The 26,086-nt window shown below is 39.7% G+C and overlaps 1 protein-coding gene across 1 annotated transcript in view; it reads right to left on the bottom strand.

Moving 5' to 3' along the window:
* LOC311493271 (transmembrane protein 132C) overlaps nt 1–26,086 on the bottom strand; it is a gene marked incomplete at its 5' end in the record, with an annotated part of 234,108 nt that overhangs the window by 38,729 nt on the left and 169,293 nt on the right. Inside the window, one exon of the mRNA XM_084551833.1 lies at nt 1,989–2,132. Within this exon, the coding sequence (XP_084407959.1) occupies nt 1,989–2,132 (144 nt within the window). The remainder of the gene's footprint in view (nt 1–1,988; nt 2,133–26,086) is intronic.

Raw genomic sequence — 26,086 nt, 5'->3', positions numbered from 1 at the left:
CATCCATAGACAATGTTTTAGCTCTGTGTTGAACTAGATCTAGTACAATTTCAGTATGCTAATTTACCTGAATTCATTCATCTTGCTCTTCCAATTAGACATGGTCTGTTTTGAAACTCTGTGTTTAAGCACCAGTGATTAAAATCTTCCCCTTGCAGACCCTGTAGCCAGATAGGACAGGGATGCCCCCACAAATTTCTGTGATGTATTTTGTTCTTTCTCTCTTGGGAATGAACAATGACGCTAGTATAATTTAGTCCACTGTTTACAGATGTTATTTAATATGCGGTCTAATCACATGTGTAGTTGAGAACAAACTAAATACAAGGCAGGATTTTGATCAACCAAGAATTCAATGTAATTTTTGACAGTTCCAAGTGTAAGAAGACTTAACTAACTGCCAAATACTCCAGTGGTCAAAATGTCGTGAATTTGTTCTCTAAATGCCTTTAGGTTGCTTACAAATTAAACTTAAGTTTGGGTATAAGTAAGTAAGCTATGCTGTCGCCATATAAATATATCTTAAACATGCAATGTGTGTGTATATGTGTGTCTATTAAGATCTGTGTGAGGTCTTTTTTCATTGGGTTCTTGTTTCATTCAAGCTCATGAGGATATACACAGCACACACACACAGTGCCAACGTTACATTTATCTGAATGTGTTCCTTCTATTTTCACTGTGTTGTTATCGATTGTGCTTGAACAGCCGAACTCTTGTTGCCTTGTACCAGGAAATTGGCTTCATATTGAAACTGTCACAGCAAGGGTGCATTTCATTTGAGCCCCTGAGGGCGTTTGGGAGTGTAGCACAAGAGGAATCAATCTTCAGTCCCTGGCATCGGCTTGTTCCTGAAAAGGTGTTAAAGGTACTCTTGCTTTATTAATTAGTACAGTTATATTTGTGTAGTTTGAGCAGCAGAGTGATGCAGGGCCGAAGCTTGTCTTTTCGCCAGGTACAATTGTGTGCAAGTGTCAGTGATGACCCATTCTGCTTAAGAGTCCTTCAGAGACGCACTGAATCTCATCCAACTCTGTGATGGTTGCTCTGACTGCCCTCTATCCACTTTATAGAAAGAACTCTACACATGCACAAGCTTTAAGGTATTATATTCTAACATGAATAATGCATTCAGTATGTTTGTTCGGCTTTGGTACACAGTGTGTTGCCTTGAGTACGAGTTAGTGTAAATAGGAACTTTGCATACAGAGAACAAATAATCAGGCTCATTTTAATCAGTAGAAAGTGAAGGACTTGAAAGATATATTTATGTAACCTGCCATTTTCCATAACATTTAGAGGATGGAAAGGTGTCAGATTTTACCAAACCATTTTGGTCTGCTCACTTTCATCATCAAAACTTTCCTCTTTATAAAACAGAAGCGAACATGTTTCCCTTTATGGCGAGACAAAAATCAATTTTTGCACAGCAGCTAGTGAAACAGAACAAAAAAACTTACGGTTTGTGATCAGTGTTTCATTGTGCGCTTTTGCACAACATGAATAAAAGAACGAAAATAAATCCTCTCAAATTTTAGATTACAGTGATGATTTGAGAACAATTTCTTGCTGTGTGAATTATCCTCAGTTTACCTCCTGACAATACTGTGATTTCCCTATTTGTGTAGGCTGTTTTTCTAAGCTCTCGAGAAAAGATTTTTTTAATCCATATGAAACATACCTGGCAGACCATGACTTAGAGCATTTTGTCAATGGCCTGAACTCATTTTTCACTTTGGCACTTGTTCAATCACAAAGCAAAAATATCAACTGGTTTAGGAACTCATACTGTCTTCCCCAAGCACTGCAGGCATCAACACACTGTATGACCAATCTATTTGTGTAAAAAATTGTGAATCCAATTTTATATCACAAAACTGTGCAGTTAGACATATAATGTGTTAATGAGATCATACTGTGTGTAGCTGTGACAATATTGCCTGTCTATACTTCCCATGCACATATTTCTGTGTATTTTCATCGTTTACCTTGACCACATCCACGTCTGTCGAGCTGCAGGTGACCAAGTCATCTACCTCCCTCACCTGCCCATCAGTTTCCACGGTAACCAGTTTGATGGGCACTGCAACATGTCGACCGGTAAGAATGGCTGTATTCAGCACCTCGGTGTCCTGGAGAGAGACAGAAAGAACATTTATTCAAACCTGCACTATATGAACTGCTCTATGTTTGGGTTTGTGTTGCGTAGATGAGATAACATGTTGCCTTATGAAAATAAAATAATTGTGTTGATGAATTTGTTCTTCATTGTATTTCTAACTTCCCACAGCGTTTCCATTTCATTCAATGTTCAAGACACAGGACACTGTTGTTTCTATTTACCACATGCAGGTAATGAGTCACATATATGAATTTTAGCCCTTATCTTGTGCTATGTGAATGTTAGCATATTTATGGCCTACCCAAAGTACAGTACACGAGACGGATGAGAGAACATGACAGATTACTATGAAAGATGCGGGAAGAGATACAGGAATAAACAAGTAATAGAGACCAAGAGGGAGTTTTAAAGGAAAATAGATGAAAAAAATAGATGATTATACATTTCACGATTATTGTAATCAGTATGATTACATTTGATTAGATCCTTCCAACAAAAATAGCACAAACAAAACAGAACACACACATACACACACACACACACCTCAGAACACTGTGTGCCAGCGTCAATCTTGATTATTTGGCATTGAGTTTCAGAGGGGGCATTTATCACCGCCAACACACACATGCCTGATTACAGGGTATTTTGCTTGGCCTACTGTTCCTGGAAAGAAAAGTGTGTATGTGTGTGTGTGTGTGTGTGTGTGTTCTTGATTTCATTCTACATTGGAATTAAGCTGAGCCTTCAAATAAGATGAAGAGGAAAAAAGCATAAATGTATGATATTATACAGCATATACATAGTTCATTGTGTGGGTTCTGGAACAGTGAGTTTAAATAATAATATGATACTAGAAGCCAGATAATATACCGTGGAAAAACAACATTAGACATACATGGATGGGCATGAAGCCTGTAATCTGCTTCATATTCAGACGAGGTGAACATGTTTTTTACGGTTTCCAGCACAGGACCCCCAGCTGGCCCTTCCCACTCTGAGCCAGTCTTTACACCCACGTAGAAACCAAAGCAACCCCACCTTTGCATCCATCTTAATTGTTCACAACCCCCCGAACTCCAACCTCTATAGGGATATGCGCACATGACTTTGACGATCAGTAAGGTTAGAGGAGTCAGCTGGAGTGACTTCACAAAGACAAACACACAGACCCCAGTGGTATCAGCAGGGTGTGAAAGTTCTGTGCTTCGCAGCTCTTTGGTATCCTGGTACACCTGGAACGATCTTAAACTTGAATTTGATGCAGGAAAGTTTTACAACTGCTATGAAATACATCAGTACTCATACCTAAGAGAGCAAACCCATCTGGTCTCAAAGACCATATCCCTAATGTCACATGTGATGACGGTACTGGAGAGGCTGATTCTGGCTCACCGTGGCCCACAGGTGTAACATGCTCTAGACCCTTTTTAGTCTGCTTATCAGCCTCATGTGGGCGGGGATGACGCTGACGTCTACCGGTTAAAGCACCTGGATGGTTGTGTTGCAAGACTCTTGTTTTGCAAGTGGGAAATTACTGAAGGCGTCTACTATCTGTCAAATAAGCCCCAGTTTGTGGAGTGGGAAAGCTCCTTGTCTCATATCTATCTTTATACAATATAGGTTCCCCAACCTGCAAAAGTTGGAGTGTAAAGAATAAACTGGTTTATAGTTCTGTGATTCAGCAGGAATGATCTTTTCTAAACATTAAAAAAGACCAGGGAAATGGTAAAAAAAAAACATGATAAGTAAGGAGGTTGGAATAGTTAATGAACAATACAGACATTATGTACAAAAGGGGATATGACGAGACTGTATTCCTCAAATCTTCAATGTTTACAACAAGATGCTGGTGATTGTGAGTGCCAGAGATGCCAGCAGGATCAATGAACTCATTAGCAAGGCCAGAGCTGTCAGTGGACAAAACCTGGAGACGGTTCGGTCACTGAAAAGCAGGAGGTCACTGAATAAACGACTCTCCATCATGGGCAATCCATCCCTATCCTTACACGACTCACTACAGAGACAGTGGATGGAATGCCAGCAATGACACAAACAGGAAAATATAGGCCAGACATAACAAGTCTGACACTGTGTTTCTTGTGTGTCGTGTGAAATCATGTGCATTTATTAAATACAGTGTATATTTAGACATTCAGCTACATACAGTGTGCTACATATCAAAACCCACAGTAAACTATGCAGCGACAGCAGCAAGAATAAGAGAAAACAAGAGTATTTAGAATATTAACAAATACACACCAACAGAAAACACACAAGTACACCTAAGAAGATAGAACCTCTGACGCGCACAACCACACACACACTCAAGATTTTAAGCACATGTGACTGGTGACAAGTTGCCTAATGCCCTATCTTTCTCTGCCACACACTGCTGTGTGACCTTTACTTAATGAGATCTCCCTCCCTCTCTCTCTTTTTCTCAAACACACATGAACACACACACATTCAAAATTTTGTAATTTTTAGTCATCCTCTTTCATACACTTTGCTCAGTCTTGCCTGAAATTACAAAGATTTATGTATGTACAAAGATACAGTTATACAGGTTGAAGGTGAGAAACAGGTGAGGAGAGGGAGGAGGAGGAAGAGAAACGAGGACAAACAGGATTAAAAGCATGGAAAGATAAAAGAGAAAGAGAGAGCAGGAGAGGAAAATGAAGGGCACATGGAAAGTTGACGTGCAGAAAAAAAAATAATGACAAGAGTCTTATTCGGCCTTGAGGGGAGGGGAGCAGATGGAGGGATAAAAATCAAAGAGGAAGAAGAGAAAGAGTACAAGAGATAACACACATCTATTGGTGGCTGTGTCTATATTAGTATGTAGCTCTTATGTGTATGTTAAAATGTGTGTGTGTCTTGGGGCAGTAGTCTCTTGGAAGTTATAGACGTGCCGGTGATAACATCGTGTTTACATCGTTGCTATCTGCACCACAGGCACTAGTGACGACAACAAAAGGGGAAACACAATCTTTTGTAAAAAATAAACAAAAAAATCTTGAACCAAACACTTGACTAAATATTAACTGGCAACAAAATGACCATCTGAGTGTTTTACTTTGTCTGTGATGTACTAAGTGAATTAACAACCACCCTCTTCAAAGCAGTGGCACAGAGGCACTGGACCTGTGTCAACATTAGTTATGCAGCAGACAGAACAGAATGTGCTGGTGCTGAGCATAGACTGTATACAAATATGGACAATGCATCCAAACTTGCTTGGATTGGCCAAATTTGCGCTATTTTCCTGGGGATACGAGTGGCACCATCTTACGAGTTTGGGTAGTACAGTCAAAGCCACCCACCCACTTCCACCAGACTCACTTGTGTTTTTGTTTAATTAATACTGCACTCTGTTCTACCGCCACCAGTTACAAAGAAATGTTGGATTATACACTGTCTTAGTCTTTGTCTGTTTCTTCTCCCATTTAGCCCTCGCTGTTGCCCTTTCCCCAGCCACTTCCACCAGCTCCTCCGGAGAAACCCCCAGGCGTTTCCAGGCCAGACGAGAGATATAATCCCCCCATCATGTCCTGGGTCTGTCCCGAGGTCTCCTTCCGGTGGGACATGCCCCAAACACCTCTCCTGGGAGGCGTCCGGGATTCATCCTTACCAGATGCCCTAGCCACCTCAACTGACTCCTCTCGACGTGGAGGAGCAGCGGTTCTACTCTGAGCTCCTCCCGTATGTCCGAGCTCCTTACCCTATCTCTAAGGCTGACCCCGGCCACCCTGTGAAGGAAACTCATTTCGTCCGCTTGTATTCGCGATCTATAAGCTGTGCTTATTTAATTTTTCCAGCTCTCACGAGCGGTTGGCATGGCAACTTCTAGTCAACATGATGTCACATCCTGTTTCTATAGCGTCAAATTTCTAAAACCAAACTTATCAGAAAAATGGATACTTGAGTATGCATCAGTATTATATTAACTAGCTAAAATAAGAGAAATCATCCTTGAAAAATTGTATTTTAATGTAATCTCATGAATCTCTTAAACCAGTGGGTTTTAAGGGGTTAAAGTTGCAATGCTTTAATTCTGATTGTCTGTTATATTGGGTTAAGTTTGGACCTTTCTTAATGCAGGTCTGTGGCTATTTAATGGATGCACCATGTATCTATGGGTATCACCAACTAAACCCAAAAATGTTTTTTCTTGACAGTGAAGGTTGAGTTTTAGAGAGTGTGTAAAGAGACGTGAGGGCTCAAAAGGACATGGCTTTACTTAGAAATTATGCAAATTATGGTATGGACCTACACTGTTGCACACACTCCCTGCTAATGGTGACAGCCAGATATTAACCTGTCACTTGCCTCATTTGAATGTTCTGGTTGAACACGGGTTCAGAAAACTTGCATTATCACTCTATAAGCTCCTTATTAACTGAAATGTTAATATCACTAAAGTTCAGTACAGAATACAAAGATGAATCAAAGAGAAACAAAAAGGCAAGGGGACGCAGACATAGAGAAGAGAGAGTGAAAAATGAGACAAAGCAGAACAAAATTAGAAGAAAATAGAGAGAGTGAAAAGAATGATGAAAACACAGCAGGAAGAGGAATATTAGAGGAAGAGTAAAAAAGACAGAGAAAGAAAGGGAGAGAATTTCATGCCTGTCCAAGGGAATTATTAAGTGGCTCGTCAACAACGGGCTCCCTCCTGCCTTCAAAAGCAGCTCCACATAGCACAGAGATAAGCTCAGAGGAGGTGTGTGTGTGCCTATGGTGAGTTCTTGTGTGTCGAATATTTATATGAATGAATGCTTATGTTTTTGCGTAATTTTGTGTAGGTTTGCGCCCACCTACCTGTACATAGGCGCATGCATCTGTTACGTGCTGGCAAATATGTCCGTGTGCGCTTGTTGCAAAGAGCAAGAGAGCCTGAGAAACAGTCTCCCTCTTCAGCGAAGCTCATCCACGCGTGTGTGTGTGTGTGCTGTAAAAGGTGTGTGTACAACTTCAAGTGGAGCAACTAGAGCAAGACCTCACATCAAAGACACACACACACATATATGTATACACACACACACACACGTTATTGTAAAAGAGGTGACATAGTGGAAAAAATTTGCTTTTTGCTCTCCTGTAAAAATTCACTTCCTATTTATAATAAGAGTATGTACGCAGTTCTCTTTCTGTCTCTGCTTTCTTTTCCCTTGGTCTACCACTCTTTTTCTCATGGTTTTTCCTCTGTCTTTCTTTCAGACACACACAAACACAGGACCCTCTACCTGCCGAAATGGAAGCTTTGCGATCTAATCTGTGGCTGCGATTCCAGTAAATGCACAAAGACATTAACACATGCACTCACACAGACACAGGAAAACATATCTCCCCTATCTACTCTACTGCTCATTCCTTAAATTGTCAGGTTTCTCATTTGGGGGAAATAGCTTGGAACATTTACAACTCTGAGTCTCCCTTTGCTCTTACTGTGACCTTGGCAAGCACCAAGCACTGTGGCCTTGGGCACAAGGAACTCCTGCTCCTTCTGTTACTCTACTCTTAGAATTGAAATCTCTTTATTATAATATTTGAAAAAAAGAAGAAAATCACACTATCTGGGCCACTTCACAAGGACAAGGGAAAAAAAATGACAAATAATGTTCTCTTATTTTTAAGGTTACCATAGAATGTAATGTGTATAAGAGAACACTATTCAGGTCTTTTTCTTTGTAAAGTTTGTGAAACAAATATATGTGAAACAGTTTGTTTAGAGTTACACACGTTAACGCACAATACAATTACATAATGTGTCTTACAGAACCGCAGGAAAGGGACATTTTAAGTTGAAAGCAATCATTTAATCAGTCTCCGTCCCTCTGGCTATATTCCACACTTGACACTGGAATGCTGACAGACACATGAACACAAATGGCAAAACGCAGCAAATAAAGGCAGTCCATCTATCGACATACTTACCAATTAGCTAATTGCGTGAATTGTTAATGTTGTTAAAGTTAACAAATACCCCCCGGGAACATACAAGTGATTTGATCCAGACCTTATCCTTGTGTCATTATGTAATCACTGTTTGCACAAATACAAGGCAGGGACCATTTTCATCACTTCTGGAAGAGCACTTAATTGGCATTAAGACTCAGTTTCCTGTCTTAGTGAAACTGAAAAACATATAACACAAAATATGAGGGTTGGAAGATGACAATAAATAAGAATGAGGGCGAAAGATATCGAAACCTTGAGGAAAGACAAGGAGAAAGGAAAGAAAAGAACAAGAAAATAGGGAGAATAGGAAGATATCCATCACGATAAGAATCTTTTTCCTGACGTGAGGGGTTAAGTAATAGTTTGAGTATTACTGAAGGTTTATTGCATGTTTGACCAGTCACAAAGCTGTGAAACACTAAACAGCGTGTTCAGCTGAGTGTACATGATAAATTACTGCATTGATATGGTAGTTTCTTTTCTTTGGCTGTCTACTGTCGCCCCAGCGACCAGAGAGAGCAAAACACAGAAAGGTAATGTAGCATACATCTACAGATCTGTACTGAGAGGCCACAGCCGAAGGCTAGAAAAGCAAATTACAGGTCATGAACCAATTTGCATTGTTATTGCATTATATATGGCATTAACTAAGTCATGAAGTCAGTGAAGATGTGCATGTGTGCAAGTCAGATGTTCAGCATGTTATTGCCGCAATTCTATCTTCACAGCTGGGTTAGTACATTAACTGAGGTTCCTGGAAGTTCTGTTGCTTTGCTGCACTGACATTAGTGGGGTTGGTGTAGTTTATAAATGTGTTGTTTCCATGTTCTGTTCCCACCTAACAACATGTGCAGATTGCAAAGTATTGTAGATGTATGCATTTTGTAGCAAAAAAGAAAAAGTTAATGTGGTACTTATATTTCATCAGTTTGAACAATAAAAGCTATATATGAGTATAGTAGATAAAGATGTCAGTTATAGAGTACACTTAAGCCAAATGATGATGATTATACTAAAAGCATTCTTAGCACATGGAAGCATGTAAGCACTGCCTGAATAAGGGGACGTTTTAGTATAGGAATATTTCTGACTTCCATAAGACAGACATCCATAACTATATTTATACATTTTACTTATTTATTTAATGAATTAAAGATCATTTTTCTCTAGGTCATTCTTTAATTCTGATCACCTGTCTTCTGGCAGCGTGTACGTTTAGAGAGTTTTCAGCGTGTGAATGTGAGCTTACCCACACATGAATTTGTGAGTCAAGGCTCAGCTGTGAGAGGAAAATTGGTTGGAGGCACTTAGCTGCAATTTACAACAGAGCCATTAAACACATCAAGTGTATCGCATTCTCTTCCTGTGTGTGTGTGCATGTGTGTGTGTGTGTGTGTGTGCGTGTGTGTTTGAATGGGCTTGTATTTTAGATCCGGCTACCTAAATATACTGCACAGGATGTTAGTGACAACTCTTTGTATTCACATCTAAACACATGCTAAATGTAGTACTTGTGATGCAACTTCTTTGACGTGAACACTTTTTGCAAACCTGCAACCAAAACATGAACTGCAAAACTGCAAAATAGGTTATAATAGATGGAAATTCCACTAATAAACCAACAGAATATTGTTAAATCAATTAGAAACTTGACATTATATCAAGTATACAATAAAAAAGTAAAATTTGTCTTTAATTTCTTAAAAAATGATGACGAGAAAATGCCTAAGATGTAGAAGTTAAGACATCTGCCTGGTTAAAAGACACGGAAACATCACATATAAATGAACAAATCCCATAGGTATGGTAAATCATATAAAATGAGATTGCAATTTTCATCATACGCCACAAGAAAAGTTTTTATTTCTAAAAAAAAAGCTGAGGAGTGAGTTCAACTTTTATCAGGACTAAGAGGTGCCGTCATGTTAAGAGCCCCTTTAGAGCTTTAGAGCAAAACATTTAAACTGTTTTTTGAAAATATTATTCTGTGATGTTCTTCTTCATTATCATCCCTCCTTATTTAAGTATTCTTGAATTAAGAAAAAGACAGTAGGAAATTAAACTTGCCCACTAGCTGGATTGAATTAGTCAATGAAAAGTTGAGAAGCGTTAACATTTATAAAATAGAAAGTTTGGTGTTTAGCCAGCCCTGCGATGGACTGGCGACCTGTCCAGGGTGTACCCCGCCTCTCGTCCGAGGACAGCTGGGATAGGCTCCAGCAGACCCCCGCGACCCTTAACAGGAATAAGCGGGTATAGAAGATGAATGAATGAATGAATGAATGGTGTTTAGCCACTGCTCAGTTTGTAAGTGTAACATTTTTTCTACCCAGACTAGTGACACTACAGTCCATACATACTATGCTATACAATGCTACACATTTCTGTTTCTTTCCTAAAACATGCCCCTGGAAATAGCTTGTTTTTGTATGAGGTCTTGCTGAAGTAAATGAACCTCGACTTCAGCTGACATTGTGATTCAGCAGAGCGGCTGCCCAGTGCAACAAAAGTCAATACTGTTTACTAAAATAATTACGCACTGGTTTTCTAATGTGAAAACTCTTGCATCATCAATATCGCATCAATTCCTTATGTCCCTTAACGCACGCAGTCTGTTTAAGTATATTCTACCATAATATAGTATTATAATAAACACCATATACACCAATCAGCCACAACATTATGACCACTGACAAGTAAATATCATTAACCATCTTGTGACAATCTAGTGTTCTGCTGGGAAACTTTTGGACCTGGCATTCATGTGGATGTTACTTAGACATGTACCACCCACCTAGACCAGAGCAGACACCCCCACCCCATAGCAATGACATTTCTTGATGGCAGCAGCCATCCTCAGCAGGATGCAGCCTGACACAGACACACACACAAAAACACTTTAGGAACAACTAAAAAATCATGAAGAACAGCACAAGGTGTTGACCTGGCCTCCAAATTCACTAGATCCTAAACTGATCAAGTATCTGTGGGATGATCCACAGAGACCCCTCCCCTCAACTCATAGGACCCCAAAGGCCGGCACTAACAACATGTATGTATAAGGGGAAGATTGTATGTGACTCACTGCGGCACATACAATGCAGCACATTTTATACACCACTCTCCAAAAAAAGCCTTCAAAACCAGTTAGCATGGTTTGATGACAAAGTGTTGTCAAGGTAACCAGTGCAACAGATTACTTTTAAAATGTATCCTGCTGTGAACAGTGACATTCAGCAGCACTAGCATCAATCTTTCTGATCCAGATTTTCTATGTTTTATTTTCTTTTGTAACTTTTTAGATTATGTTATCTGTTACCTTAACACCACTCCATTCCACCTACTGTTCATCAGCTGACTTAATCCTGGACCTTCACATTATTTCTCAACAACAAACTACTTTGAGCGGCTGTGGCTCAGTAGGTAGAGTGGACCACGAACCAGAGGGTTAGCGGTTCGATCCCTGGAATGTGCCACATGCCGAAGTGTCCTCGAGCAAGACACTGAACCCCCAGTTGCTCCCAGTGCGTGGCACTGGTGTGTGAATGTGTGTGTGCTTGTGTGAGCGAATGGGTAGATGTGTCTATGACTGTAAAGCGCTTTGAGTACCAATAGGTAGAAAGCACTATGACTGCTTACCTTTGTGTGCCAGCACTGATTACCTGTTCGCCTATTATGTTGCTGAAAATTGTTTTCCTGTACCCACTGTGGAAGTCCTGCTTTTCTGCTTCTTTGTCTGATTCAAAGTTTCCTATCCCGTTGTGAACTGCAGAAGTTAAGATCTGCAAGCCGGGACTTTTTAAGCAGCCTGCTGAATTGTCTTGTCTCAAAATAATAAGGCAACATCCCTGCAAGAAAACAACATACAGTTGGTTTCATGACTATATCCTGTTGCAGCATTAATACTAACCAGTAAGAAAGGGAGTTGTAAACAAATTCTAATAAAGAAATATGGGCATGGAAAGAAGAACGGTGTGCTTTAAATATTGAAAAGGAAGTAAGAGAAATTAAAGGATAAGTGAAATTAAAGAAAAACTGTGCAGAATACTTAAGAGGAGGTGAGAGGAGGGGAAGAGGGAGAGTGAGTCACTGAGTAAAGCAGAAAATGAAGGATCAGGAGGTCTAAATAGTGAAGACAGGGAGTGGGGTAGGGGTGGTTTGGTGAGGTTTAGGAGGGAGAGAAACAGATGAGGGAGGTGACAGCTGGGCAAGCTGCCTGGACAAGATAGAGGTTTTGGGCTGTGTGTGTGGGTGTGTGTGTGTGGATGGGCGTGTGCGTGTGTGTGTGTGTGATATGTCAGGGATAAATGGCTATTATCACTATGACAATGTTAATTACAGGCAGACTATTAGGCCCGAGGAGTGCCGCCTCATTTATTTGGCCGCAATGTGCTGGTGAGTGGGTGTGTGCACGCCTGAGTGTGTGCCCATGCCACTTTTATATACTTGGGAGTGTATTTGTGTGATAGCAAATCAAATCTATTTGTTAGACAGAGTAATTACTTCACGCCAAATGCTGGCCAAATGCTGGCCAAATGCTGGAATGTTTCTTATGAACTGTTAGACTTCAGACTGATCATTAGTAACTGAGTGTGAGGCAATTCCCACTCTTTCATTGGTGGTTATTTTAAGACTTAAAATCCCTGTTTTCTCCCAATGGATTCAAAAGATTATTAGTGCAATGCTGTGCATGATATTTTCCCACAACTCCCCGTGAACATTATTGATTGAACTTGTATCCTTTAATCACACATTCACACCTCTGAGAAGTCTAACACACAGTATGATATAATACAAAGGGTATGTATTATGGGCTCAAAAGACTTTGTGAAGTAAAGTTGAGAAATAATTGCATATAAACCTCTGGGAATGTACAGATGAATGAATTTTAATTTGCCTGTGTGTGAATGTAAACGACCTTTGACACTGCCTTTACAACTTGATCTGACAAGTGGTGATGATTGTTCGAGATGCTTTAGTTGTGTGAATCTGCCAAAATGCAAACTCACCAACACCTCTTAAGTTAAATTTTAAAGGTGCAATTCAAATGTTCAATTAGTACAAACCACAGACTGTATATAAATATGGACAATGCGTACCCAGTCATTTGCATTGGCCAAACTGACACTATTTTCCGGGCAGTGCCAGCCAGACACCAGGGGGAGCTCTAATTGTTTTGCTGTCACTTTTGAGGAGCTGATCCATCTTTATTTACAGTCTATAGTACAAACACAAAGAAGTGTTAAAAGATAATTCCTTTTTTTTTTTTTTAGAATTATTTGTGTCAACTATCAACTTTCTAACAACAGCCAGGTACAATAACATACATCTTCCAATAAAGCTCTGATTTGTTAAAATTACCTCTATTATAATTTGCCTTGTGCAACTGCTGACGATGGAAAAAATAAATACAGTTAGAGAAACAAAAAAGTGGACTTTTGTCCTCAACAACTGTATTTATTTTTATGCTATTTAAAAAGATAACACAAAATTGCTTGAAATGTCAGTTTTTACTGAATATAACTGCATTAACATTTTAATTTGTGTAGGAGTGTAGGTCTGATGAGAACTGTGGGCGGGCGTGGATGGTAGAGCGTTCTTGAAGGTACCGTTGATCCTTGTGTGACTAATGCAACCACACACTGTGTGATGAAACATGTCCAATTGATAACTTCAGGGTAATAAAGACCCAGCTGGTGGGTGTACAGTGATTGTATCAGGTGTGTGTTGAGTGTGGGTGTGTGTTGAGTATGTGTGTAGTTGTGCTTACGCAAACCTCCTCATAGCTGCTGTAGAAATGATGGTGAAGATGCGTTGACAGAATGTCAGTTGATAGGGCTTTCACACCTAGATCTTTGAAAGAAAAATGCCCCCAGTTTCGGAACAGACTGTTTGGGCTGGTGTGTACACAGCAGTCGCACTCTGTTCCGGAACAAATGATTGCAGCCCGATTGCAGACTCTCCCCGGATGGGTTCATTTGCAGTGTGAACATACGTTACCCATGGACCGATATGATCACTTTATAATTATATAAAGCAGGTTACTTGATATGTCTTTGTAAGAGTGTGCATCCGACAGTGGTGTTTGGCAGCATACTGCTGCTCATTCAGAAATGCACTGCACAAGCATTGTTTTCTACACTTGATCAAACTGAACATGTTGTTCATATACAGAACACTGGTACATGAACCACATAATAGCCATAAATGCCAGTGCCTACAATCTCTGTGAATGCTCCACTTTCAATTGAATTATTTTCTGATTTCTTGAATTCTAGTTATTCCCAAAAAAAAATTGACCAATCACAAAACAGTTTGCAGGAATGCTGTCCTGAGGGCTTTGAATCTGTATTTTGTCTTGATTGCCCTGTGAACACGAACCGAATCAAGGTTAAATGCAACACTGTTAACAATATTGTGTCAACTATGCCCTGAATCTAAATGAAATATAGTTGTGAAAACACCCTAACACTACTTTCCCTTCAGTAATGTGACACATTACAGAAAGAAACTGAATGTATTACTGTCTTACAGCTATTAGGGAGATTTAAATCAAGTCTAAGATTATATAGAAGCAGGTTGGAGATGACCAACCGTGTGCTTCCACCTACCACACGTTAAAAGAGAAGTATGAAGGTGAAACCCACACATTATATCGTTAGCTAACGGAAGGACCAGTGTGGTTTTATAAAATGACCAGGGTTAGCTATTAATTAAATAACAATTCAAACAGATAAAGGTATGTGTACACTTTAATACTTTAGCCATTTACCACTTACCTTAAGACATTTACCCAGAGTGCAGAGTGAGTTAATGTACAATAAACTAATATTAAAACAGGGCTATCCAAAACTCCAAAATTGTTGTTGTCCTGTTTTCATTCAGTTCTATAATTATTACCCTGCTGTTATAAAACCGTTTAGTTTCAGTTTAAACTTTTCCTCCAATTTAACACTATAAGCTTGCAGATCGATGTTCATTCAGTTTTTCACCATAATTACTGTTGTTTGCACTGTTCATAGTTTTAGTCTTCATCTTATTGAACTTCTTACCTGCTCAGTCTTTACAGTCAGGAGTTGCATTCATGTCAAACAAATGCACAGAACAGAATTACAGAATAACGTATGGTGTAATGATGTAATTGGGAAATTATTGGTGCCGATACTCTATCCCTTCACCTCTCTTTTAAAAACATATCTTATTTATTTATTTATTTATCCAGTTTCTCATAGCAGGAAGTTATCACATCAGTTATGCTAACTGTCATGAACATCATGGCCAACCTGGACATGAACATCAGCTGAAGGTCTACTATGGTGAATATACTGAATTTTATAATCTGTTAGTCAGGGTCTTGGTAACTCATTACAATGCATTGTTGAGTTCCCTCATTCTCCTGGTGAATCTGTCCGTCTCTGGTGAATCCTTGACTTATTCACCTCTGCGGCCAATGTCAGACTGCCTATCTCTAGCCCACCTGCCTGTCTGTCATGACACTGATTGAAGCTCCTAATGAGAGTCTAACAATCCTATGGGGGTATCAGGAAGTCAGTCACCCTGTTGCTGGGGCAATTAGCACACGTCTAACTTACTTCCTTCCTGTCCCACTGCCACAGTGGCAAGCAAAGGTCGAATCTGTGGACACGCGCTCGTGGACGTGCACTTACAAAAATGGCTTCGCAAACACTCACGCCCACAGGCAGAACACAAGCACTAATGGGGCCAACAGCCTTCTTGGGGACGGTGTTTAGATGTGCAAGTAGTAATTAAGCACACAGGCAATTTGACTAGGTAATTATCCAGAGAGGCTGGCTGTTTTAATCCTGTTCCGAAACACCAATCATACATGTAAATATAGGTGGAATAACATTTAGGGAATCTATGTATGTACAATATGTACATTTAGAGGTTGTTATTTTTGTTTGCATGTCAGAGAAAACTGTGTATTTATTGCTTACTGCTAATAAACAACAGTTTAAATGATAAATTATCATTGTGCACTGACTTGACATGCTTGATTGTATTGATTATTCAACCTTTATCATGTCAACAGAATAATAATCAACCTACAAGAAAGTCATGTATTTCTGGGAATTAAAACAATGCTTCCAATGAACTGTTTTATAAAATAGTTTACATTTTTTATAGTTAAAAATTTAGTTTAAAGCCATTTTACAATTGTCAAATAACTCTTAAGCTCATATTCACTTTGTTTTGCTAGTACTGAACAAAAAAACTGCAATAAACAGACATCACATCATACAGTAATGAGAATTAATTAATTTAAAAGAGCTGCTAATTGATTTTATGTGATGAATAAATGAAACACTAGAGTTGTGTATTATTGTAGATATTTTGATGGTAATTTCTGTATGAATCTTATGACTTCTTCTATTTTTCACGATCTGAAAAATAGAATTTGTTGTATTGGGCACTTAGGGCAAGTCGAAATCAAGAAGAGCATCAGCTAAACGTCTGAAATACAAAATCCAAATGTAAAAGGCAGCTGACATTTTGCTTTCCTCTTCACAAATTAATGAATCGAAAAAACAGGGAGATGGAGGGGAAGCGAGAGAGGGACAGAAATAGATGGATGGAGTCAGGGAGGGAAGGGGCGAGAGAGTGAGGGAAAGAAAGAGAAATTAAATGGAGGGAGGGAACTGTAAAATGAGAGGGTAATTTCGAGGAGTCAAATTGAGAGAGGGAGAGACGAAGGGATGGAACAGGGGGAGGAGGGATGAAGACATTTGGTGGATATGAAAGCTAACAGCTCATCCGACCAACACACACACACACACACACACACACACACACCCACACACACACACCACTCTTGCAAAGATCCCTGAGAGAATTGTACTTTCAATTTCCAGACCCCTAATTGCATTACAACTGCCCTGCACTCGTCTCCTCTCTCACTGCTTCTCTTTCCCATCCCAGTGTCTTTCAACCATGTCTACCTTTTTCTGAGCTACCCAGGACATCCAGGGGACTGTTACATGGTGCTCAGCAGCTCCAGTGGACCCTCCTCTTTCCCTCCATCCATCCATCCCTCTACACTGTGCATTGTGCTATCCCTCCTTTCTCTCTCTCTTCTCATTTTTACATCCTTCTTTCCCTTTGTTTCTTTTTTGCTTCTATCACTTAGTCAAACCTCTGCCTTCTTTTCCTGTCTATAAACACTCATTCTTCCTCTCTCTCTCTCTTTCACTCTCTGTCTCCTCATCGGTCTGTTAGTCATCTCATGTGAAGGAGATTTTTAGCTAACTGCTAGAACTGTGGGGATGCCCACACCTTTTTGGCTCGCGAGCTACTTAGCTACTCAATGGCACTACCGTCGCGATCTACCAGTCGATCGTGACCAACGTATTGAGTACGCCTGTGCTAAAGTATCTCCTTTTCTGCATCCTTTGTGTTTCCCTCGATTGTTTTCTATGTTGAGATTTCTATTTCTTATTAACTCCTATTTTTAGCATTTTTATTTCTTATGCATCACTTAAACTTAAACTTTGTAAATTACTAGGATTTATTCATCACTAGCTAAACCCCATGTTAACATCCTGGTGGCAAGGCTCTCTTCTCCTCTTTAGATTGTTGCTGATGTGTACTTGATCACAGCAGTCCATTCTCAGCTGTTCCAGCACAGCTGCTTTAGTGGCCTATGAGGATGCTCTGGTTGGACTAAGCAACTCCCAGATGGGCCTATATGTAACTGAGCATGAAGGAGATTGTTCTTCAATCTCTCATTTGGTCCGTGAACAATGCAAACGTGAGAGCCCTTTTTCTATGCTTTCTTTCTCATTTTGTCACTAGATCTGGTGAGATAAAAAAACCAAAAAAAAATGCTATTATATACTACATTCTCCAAGTAACTGACAAAAGTCTACCCCAAATCAATTTTCTTGGGTCACATTTATTGAATGACTCTTGTTTGGCCCAGACACTCACTATGAACTCTTGAGCCCATAGGTGCTCTCAACCATACAGGATGGAGAACTAAGAGGAGAAGGTCAAGTGATATTATGTACAAACAACTGCTGCTACTCACTTCCTTTTAGTAGGAGGAGGAGTAGTCCTTTTACAGACATACAAGTATTAATCATAAAAGAAATAACCAGAAGTGTGCTTTGCCAGTAGGACTATCACCATCCCCAGTGTCTTATTTCCAAGTGTGTGGGAAGCTGGAAATATAGCTTTCATAAACAGTTTGATAAGACATTGTTATAGCTACACAGCAATGGTGTTTTTTGCAATGCTTAGTGTAATATAAGTGGCAGGGGTTTGCTTGAATCTGACTGCCATTTGCATAGTGTAAGACAATATCTTGTGAAACTTAAAATTTTCAAGAAGGGTACATGCTTCTTCTTCTCAAACATTTCTTCCCTTACAGCTTTTATAATGTTCGAACTTGCTTCCAGCTTTAAACACTCCACACACACATATTTTACCCCCCTCCCCCTCCCCCATTCTTCTATTCTTGTTGAGTGATTGGAGTGAACCACAGCCGCTTGGTATGGAAATGAACTATGGAGCCCAGGACATGCAAGCTCTCAGTGACCCAAATACATACAGTCAGACACATACATGCATATAGGATGTGTCATATGTGTTGATTAATTGGGGTTTTGAAGGCTGGTAACAAGCAAAGGCTGTAACTGGAGAGTAGATGGTGTGTGTGTGTGTGTGTGGGGGGGGGGGGGGGGGTTGAGAGTCACAGCAAACTAAATAGCGGGGGGGGGGGTGCGGGTGTGTGTCTGTGTGTGTGCTTAGGGTTTGAGAGTCACAGCAAACTAAATAGCAGCACAGGAGATTAAGAACAAAAATAACATGGTTAATTAGTTGAATTATCTGTGTATCATCTGAATGAACATTATTAAAACCACTGAAGCCATTTATAGTACTTTGTTAATAGCTGTAAGGTGAGTTTGTCTGCAACTCTGCTCTTATCTCTTGAATTGCAATTACGTTTTTTTTTTAATCCATCTTGGGAAAATCTGAGAGTTAATTTTTTGTTGAAACAAAAATGAAGTAACCATACCTAGCAGTGCAGAATGTAAAACAAACAAATTTGTTTGTTTTATCCTGGTTTATTCTGGATCCTGGTGAGTGTGTGCATGTGTTAGATTGTGTCTTGCAGAATGCTGGTGAAAATGAGAAAACAGCTATTTAGAGGACTGCTGAGACATGCATACAAAGAAAATAAGGGACTTGAGAAAACAATAGATTGGGACATAAAGATTTAAAAAAAAAAAAAATGGTAAGAGAGAAGGACTGCATTTAATAAACACCTAGACCGTGAAAATGGTAAATCTATAATTGAGTTTGAAAACTCTGTGTGTGTGAGTCTACTTTCATCAACAGATTATTGACTTTTCAGTTTCTCCTTCCTTCTTTCTAACTTCCTTTTTCCAAGAACCAATCAGAGGACACAAATTAAGAGGCCACTTAGCATAACTGCTCTGCTAAGAGATCTGCGCATGCACACACACACACACACACACACACACACAGGCATCTTTAAGCAACAAAGATAAACAAGTGTTCTAATTAAGAATTAATTACATAGCAAAGCCTCAGAGATAGATACAACTCAGAGGAGAAATGAAAAGAGGGTAGCGATGAAAGCATGGGGGAGGGGCAGAGAAGCAGGGGGGAGGGCGGGAATAAAAAGAAGGAGAAGGGGTGAGAGAGGATAATAGAGAAGGGAGGGGAACGGAGAAGCAGGTAGAAGAATAGCTATTAAATTTGGACACAGGACAAGCAAAAGAAAGATAAGGCAAAGAAAGTGTAGATTTTTTATTTTTTTCTCTTTACCTCTAACATAGAGATAAATGCAAGCTAGAAGCAGATAGAAATGCAGTATTAGAAAAGGACATGGACAGCAATAAAAACTGCAAGAATGACAATCAAAATTAAAGTCAAATTATGTATCTAGGTTATTGACACAAACATGTAGTAGAAATAGTATTGCTTCCTGTCTTTCTCTCCTCTCTCTCGGGGTGAATGAAATAGCATCATTCCAGGCAGAGGTGTGTGATGACACTTGGAGGGAACATAAAACAGTGCTATTACTGATCCAATTTATCAGCCACTAAAATACGTCTAAGAGCAAGGGAAGTACAGCGTGTCCATTTCTGACCTCCCTTTTCATTCTGTTTGTCCGCTGACAAACATAACAGGTTGTTTTTCCTGTCTCGCTGTGCATTTTTCCCATATTTTCTCATTAGTTGCATCACAGAGATGAGCCTCTTGTAAACCAGGTGAAGTGAAAGATTTAACTACCTGAAGGATTCAAAGGTGTGTTACATCTGAGCATAAAATGTGATTTCCAAATATGTTAAAGAAAGGCAACTGGACTTGTAGAGTTTGTTGAAGATGTTTCACCACTCATCCGAGTAGTCTATATCACTGAGATATAATCTGCCATCAATTTCCAACACATTAGTCAAGCAAGTTTCTGATGGGCTACACCCACAGATGTTCATATTTAAACCTCAACTCCCCACCAGTCCCTTAGAACTGAAGAAGCTACTTGGATGAGTGGTGAAATGTCTTCAAGAAACTCTACAAGTCCAGTTACCTTTCTTTAATGTCTATTGATAAACCATGACTTGGATGAATGAGAACCTTCATAAAATGTGATGCTGTCTTTGGAACTTGGGCACTTCAACACATGCTTTTTGTGCTGGATTTCAAGCGGCATAGACTCTCCAACTGTAGTTAAAGTCTAAACATTGATTCCACTGTTAACAAGTTATTTAAATAGCTTGTAATATTGACTTTTTTCATATATATGGAGCTCAGAGAAGACTATGTGTTAACCTGTTTGAAATATGAATTTAATACTGCTGCTGCAGTACCACTTTATTTTTAGTACAACCAGATGTCAAGGAAAATACTAAATTACACTATGTAATAGCAGTCAAAGGCATAATTCTATTGGCATTGGTGATGTTCTGACTTTTTCCTCCATTTTTTGGCAAACATCTTGTGAACTACTGGGGAGCTAGAAATACAGTAAGTTTTGCATATATTTATAATGCACAAGAGGATGACCCCTAATGACCTTGGCCATTCCCACCAGTAAGTTCAAGTTTTTCCTTATTGTGAAATATCTGAACAGCTACCTAATAGGTCACTGCAAATCTTGGTGAAGACACTCATGGTTCCCCACAGGATGAGTGACAATCACTTTGGTGTTCCGAATTGAAGTTTATCCAATACTTACTAATACTTACTCCAATACTTTGGTCTATGAACACATCTGGGGCACAAAAACATTACTGTCCCCCTCAGCATCACTTTTGTTGTTTTGTTATTAATATCCATTGTTAGAATGTGAACATGCAAGAGTTATGAACATGCTAAACGTTATTTCTATGTAGAAGAAGCATAATAGCATTGTGTGCATGTTAGCATGGTATTTGCAGAGACTTATGGTTACACACAACAGGCTTGTTGTGTCAGTTTGCACGTTTATATGTATCTCTGCAGAAGCATCATTCCATCTTCTAACTGGGGGTGGATTAACTGGAACATATGAATAAAGTGTACTTGTAGCTACTTATAGCCAGACCTTAAAATGAATCAAGCATCACTAGGTTCATGGCTTAAGATCATCCTCAGAAATCAATCTGAGAGGACTGTCTTGGTTAAATAAAAGGAAATGATGATTCTGCTCAGTGATTGGCTGCCACTGCGACCTATTCTGGTCCACCCAACTGTTCCCCTTACAAAACAAATTTAAACTCCCTACTTCACTGCTATTCAGCAAGGTCTCTGTGAATTAGATGTGAATTAGATGATAGGTGGTTTGTTTGAGAAGGAAGTGAAAATAATTCTGTTCAGCGATTGGCTGACACAAAGGTGTCACTAACTAGACTAATGATAACAGCCTTACATTAAATCCCAGGTACATCTACTGTATCTGTTACTTTCTGTCAGTCTATCTATGTTTCTATCTCTCTCTGGCTCTCTCTTTGTTTCCCCTTGCCTTTCCATCCTAACAACTCTATCTCCCCTCTCCTCATTACCTCTTCCCTCCTCTCTAAAAGATGAAACCAATTTTTCAGCCCCCACAGGAGACAAATTACTCCTAATAATCCCTCGTTTCCTGAAGAGGGCCTCTTTCTTTCCATCTCAGCCAAGAGACCAGAACCTTAATGGATATATGGAATTAGGAGAAAAATGTTGCAGAAGGCTCGGTAATGACAGACAGTGTTCTGGTTCTCATTGTTGCCTTGTAAAAAAAACAAAACCTTGCACTACCATCAGTTGATAAGCTGACTTTTGATCTGGGAGGTGGTAGATGATGGTTGAGGTGGAGTTGAATCACCCAAACAGATGAGACAGAAATAACGTTTCAAAGCCTGTGCGGAGCGCTCCTGACGCAATTATACTTGATGCCTAGCTTTTAGGCTGTTTAAACAGCTGTGAGAAAGATCCAGCATTTTGCTATATGTTTGTATTGGTGATATTTCACTTTAGCTCCCATCCTCAGATGTGATGTTTTTTAAAAAAAGGAGGATGTGGAAGCTTTTACACCCAGCTCTTTTTGAAGATGCACTACTTGGCCATGATTTTACTTCTTTGCCGTGCCTTCTCTCAAAGACCGCAGAAAGTTGGAGCTTTCATCTTGGTGACCTATCACAAAGACCCCTCTCAGTGACAGACACCCAAAACTACCAACCAACAATCAACACCTGGTCAGAAGTTCTGGTAAACAAATCAGGAGGCCCAAATGGCTTGTAATAGCAGCCATTTTGATGCTTTTACCTAAGGAGAGGGGCAAAAGAGAGATGTGAGGAGAGAAAGCAGAAATAAGTGTGTAGGTGTGTGTTTACAAAGATGTGCTTGTTTGCTTGTGTGTATCTAAGCTTTTTAAGTAAGAAAACAGTCTGACTATAGATGTTGAATTTGTACCTGTCTAGAGTGTTGAGAGGAAACTATAGAGAGAGAGAGAGATGCTTCCAATTAGTGTTATCACTCCTACTGATTCTCTAACAGCTTTAAAGTCTGATGAGAAAGACAGGACAACAGTGTCCAAGAAATTCCATTTATGTACCACACGAATAAATTTGCTTGCAATTGCCTCTGAGAAAAGCAATTAGGTTACATATATCTTTTCTACTGAAATGCTTTTAATAAATATATGCACAAGGATTTTTTTTCCTTACAATATTCAGTTTCTCACATTTGGCACATGTTCAGTCCAAGTAGCAATACCACCGATAACCACTGGATGGCTGTCATTTATTACTTCAGCTGCTTTGGATATAAAGACAACTACTTTTATGATTTAGGTCCGGCATGTCCAGAATTAAGAGCAGTGGCACTGAAGTTGATAATGTGTCATTATATAAAATCAAAAACTAGTGCAATTAGGTGACTATCTAAATGACATTACACACTTATTTTGAATTTTAGCTTGTACCTATCAATGAAATGATAAGTTCCAATCTCATTGTCTTCTCCATGGAAAGCATGGCCAGTGCATACAGATGTTTCTGATCCATTGTATTTCACAGGAATATCCTAATCGCTAGCTAACCAGCAGCCCAAGCAACCAAATAAAAAGCAGATTACACAATACAAAGTCATATTAGTGCAAGCCCTCCGAGAACACATTCAGGTCGCATTGTAGCCTCTGCGGTTAGAAAAAAGGGGCCATGTAAACATAAGAAGATTTGCATTTCTTCTGACATACTACCATATAAAACATTTTGTAGGGTTACATTTTGTAGAGATTATTCTTAATAAAATCATACAACATAAACTTACATTTGGTCATGAGTCTCAACTTGGTTTTTGGACAAGAATAGTGTAAAGATTTGCCAAATCAATGCTAAGGACCGTGCTATGGAGGCCTGTAGTAGCCTATGTGTCTAATAAATCCAGCCAATGGGATACAATTTATTCTCTTCTAATCTGAGCAATCTGGTAGACATATGTTCCAACAGTTTCTAAAATTATGCATAAAATTCCTCATAAGGGTTTTTCTTTGCTTACATGTAAACTCCTATTGTATCCAGGAAAACAACAAGCATCCCAACAACACTGCTATTTGAAATGATGTTTCATATTTGGTTCTTCCAGTGCATGGGGTGCAGAAAAAAAATTGGATTTTATCACTCTGGCTTTGCTGTAGGAGGGCTCATCATGTCAGATGAGCTCTACCTCATTTTGAAAATAATCTTTGGCCTGAGGCTCTTGGTTGCTTGAGCCAGAGAAGCAGTGTGTGTTTTGAGTCATGACCATGCGATGTGGTATTGTACCTGATTAGATATGTACTCAAGCCATCTCGGAAGCAGTTGTAAAAAAGCAATTTTCCTCACCTGAACCATACTGTTAAAAGTATATGTAAAAGTACAAGCAAAAAAATAAATAAATACTGTGGACATATTTGCATTTTATCAAAGTTTGCGTATGTTTTCTTTTTTCCTAAAAGCATTTTTACTTAATATATTGAAGAAATCAGACAAAATCAGCAAAAGTCTTGTGCCATTTTACAGCATCTGATATATTGAATATGTGGCTTAATGTTATGATATAAGCATTTGCTATTTTCATAAGCATTTGAGAATTTCTTACTGGCTATCACTTTCACAGCAAAGTAGCATTGTTGAAATGTTGAGGCAATTTAATAACATCACATTATTTTCAGAATTACTAACTAAATTGTATTTTTTATTTATTTTTTTTAAATAGTCCAACAGTATATAAAAGTTGGACTGGATTTGAAAAGTAAACCCAATCTGGAAGTGGCTTAAAGTGCAATACGACTGGTGGTTAAAAGGTGGAAAAAAAAGTCTTCAATTCAAGTAGAATTAATTTCAAAACATCAACAGTTTCTCTCATGTAATAGTAAGTCCGTACATTTTCCTGCATAAAAAGATGGCGACACAGGGCGAGCTACCGGGGCGCTCTCTGTTCCGGGCCGACAGGACTGCAGCTTCAGGCAAGGCCAAAGGCGGAGATTTGGCACTGTACATTCACAACTCATGGTCTACAGCTACGAACATAATTGGAATTTTTTGCTCCCCCGATTTGGTCGTCCTTGTTACTGGCCGTGAAGTGCAGACTGTTTAAACAGGTTAGAGAACTCAGCTCTTTCATGATCGTAGCAGCCTACACACCACCGCGAGCTAATGCTAAGTTAGCGCGGGATGAGTTGTACTGCCTGATTAGCAGGCAAATGAACGCTAAGCCAGAGGCAGCTGTGATCGTGGCTGGGGACTTTAACTATGTGGAATTAAAAGCTGTTCTCCCCAAATTCCCCAAATTCCTAAACTTTCCGACCAGCAACTACAATATACTGGACCAGGTTTACTGAAACATCCCAGGAGCATACAAGGCTGCAGCAGCTCCTCACTTTGGTATATTAGATCACATCTCTGTGGAACTGATCCCTGCCTACAGACCTCTGATCTGCAGGACCAAACCCACCACCAGAACCATTCGGGTTTGGACTGAGGAGGCTTCCTCAGCCTTACAGGACTGCTTTGAGCACACAGACACGTCATCCGTGCGTCTTCTGCACTGATGCTGGCCTACCCACAAAGACAATCACGGTTTTCCCTAACCAGAAGCCATATGTGGATGGCACAGTGTGGCCCCAACTAAAAGCCCGGGATGCAGCCTATAGGTCAGGAGACAGGCTGGTCTACAGCAGGGCCCGGAAAGAACTGAAAAAAGGCATCCAGCTGGCAAAACACAGATACAAGCAGTGCATTGAGGAGCACTTTAGTGACAACACCCCAGGTAATATGTGGAAAGTCGTCAGGACTATCACCAACTACAGCGACCAGCAGGTCAGCCATGACACCACTCTCCCTGACACCTTAAACAGCTTCTTTGCACGCTTCGACTCTCCAAGCAGCAGAAGGTCTGTACATCTTCTTGAACCAGAGATGCAGCATCAGCCTCACCAGCCTGCAGCGGCACCAAGTGCCTCCACCTTGAAGAGCATCAACACTAACAAGGCTGCAGGTCCAGAAAGGTGTC

Source organism: Chelon labrosus, assembly GCF_963514085.1.
Source record: "Chelon labrosus genome assembly, chromosome: 9".
Lineage (NCBI taxonomy): Eukaryota > Metazoa > Chordata > Actinopteri > Mugiliformes > Mugilidae > Chelon > Chelon labrosus.
The sequence above is the reverse complement of the archived record's forward strand: the minus strand, read 5'-3'. Positions and strand labels throughout refer to the sequence as shown.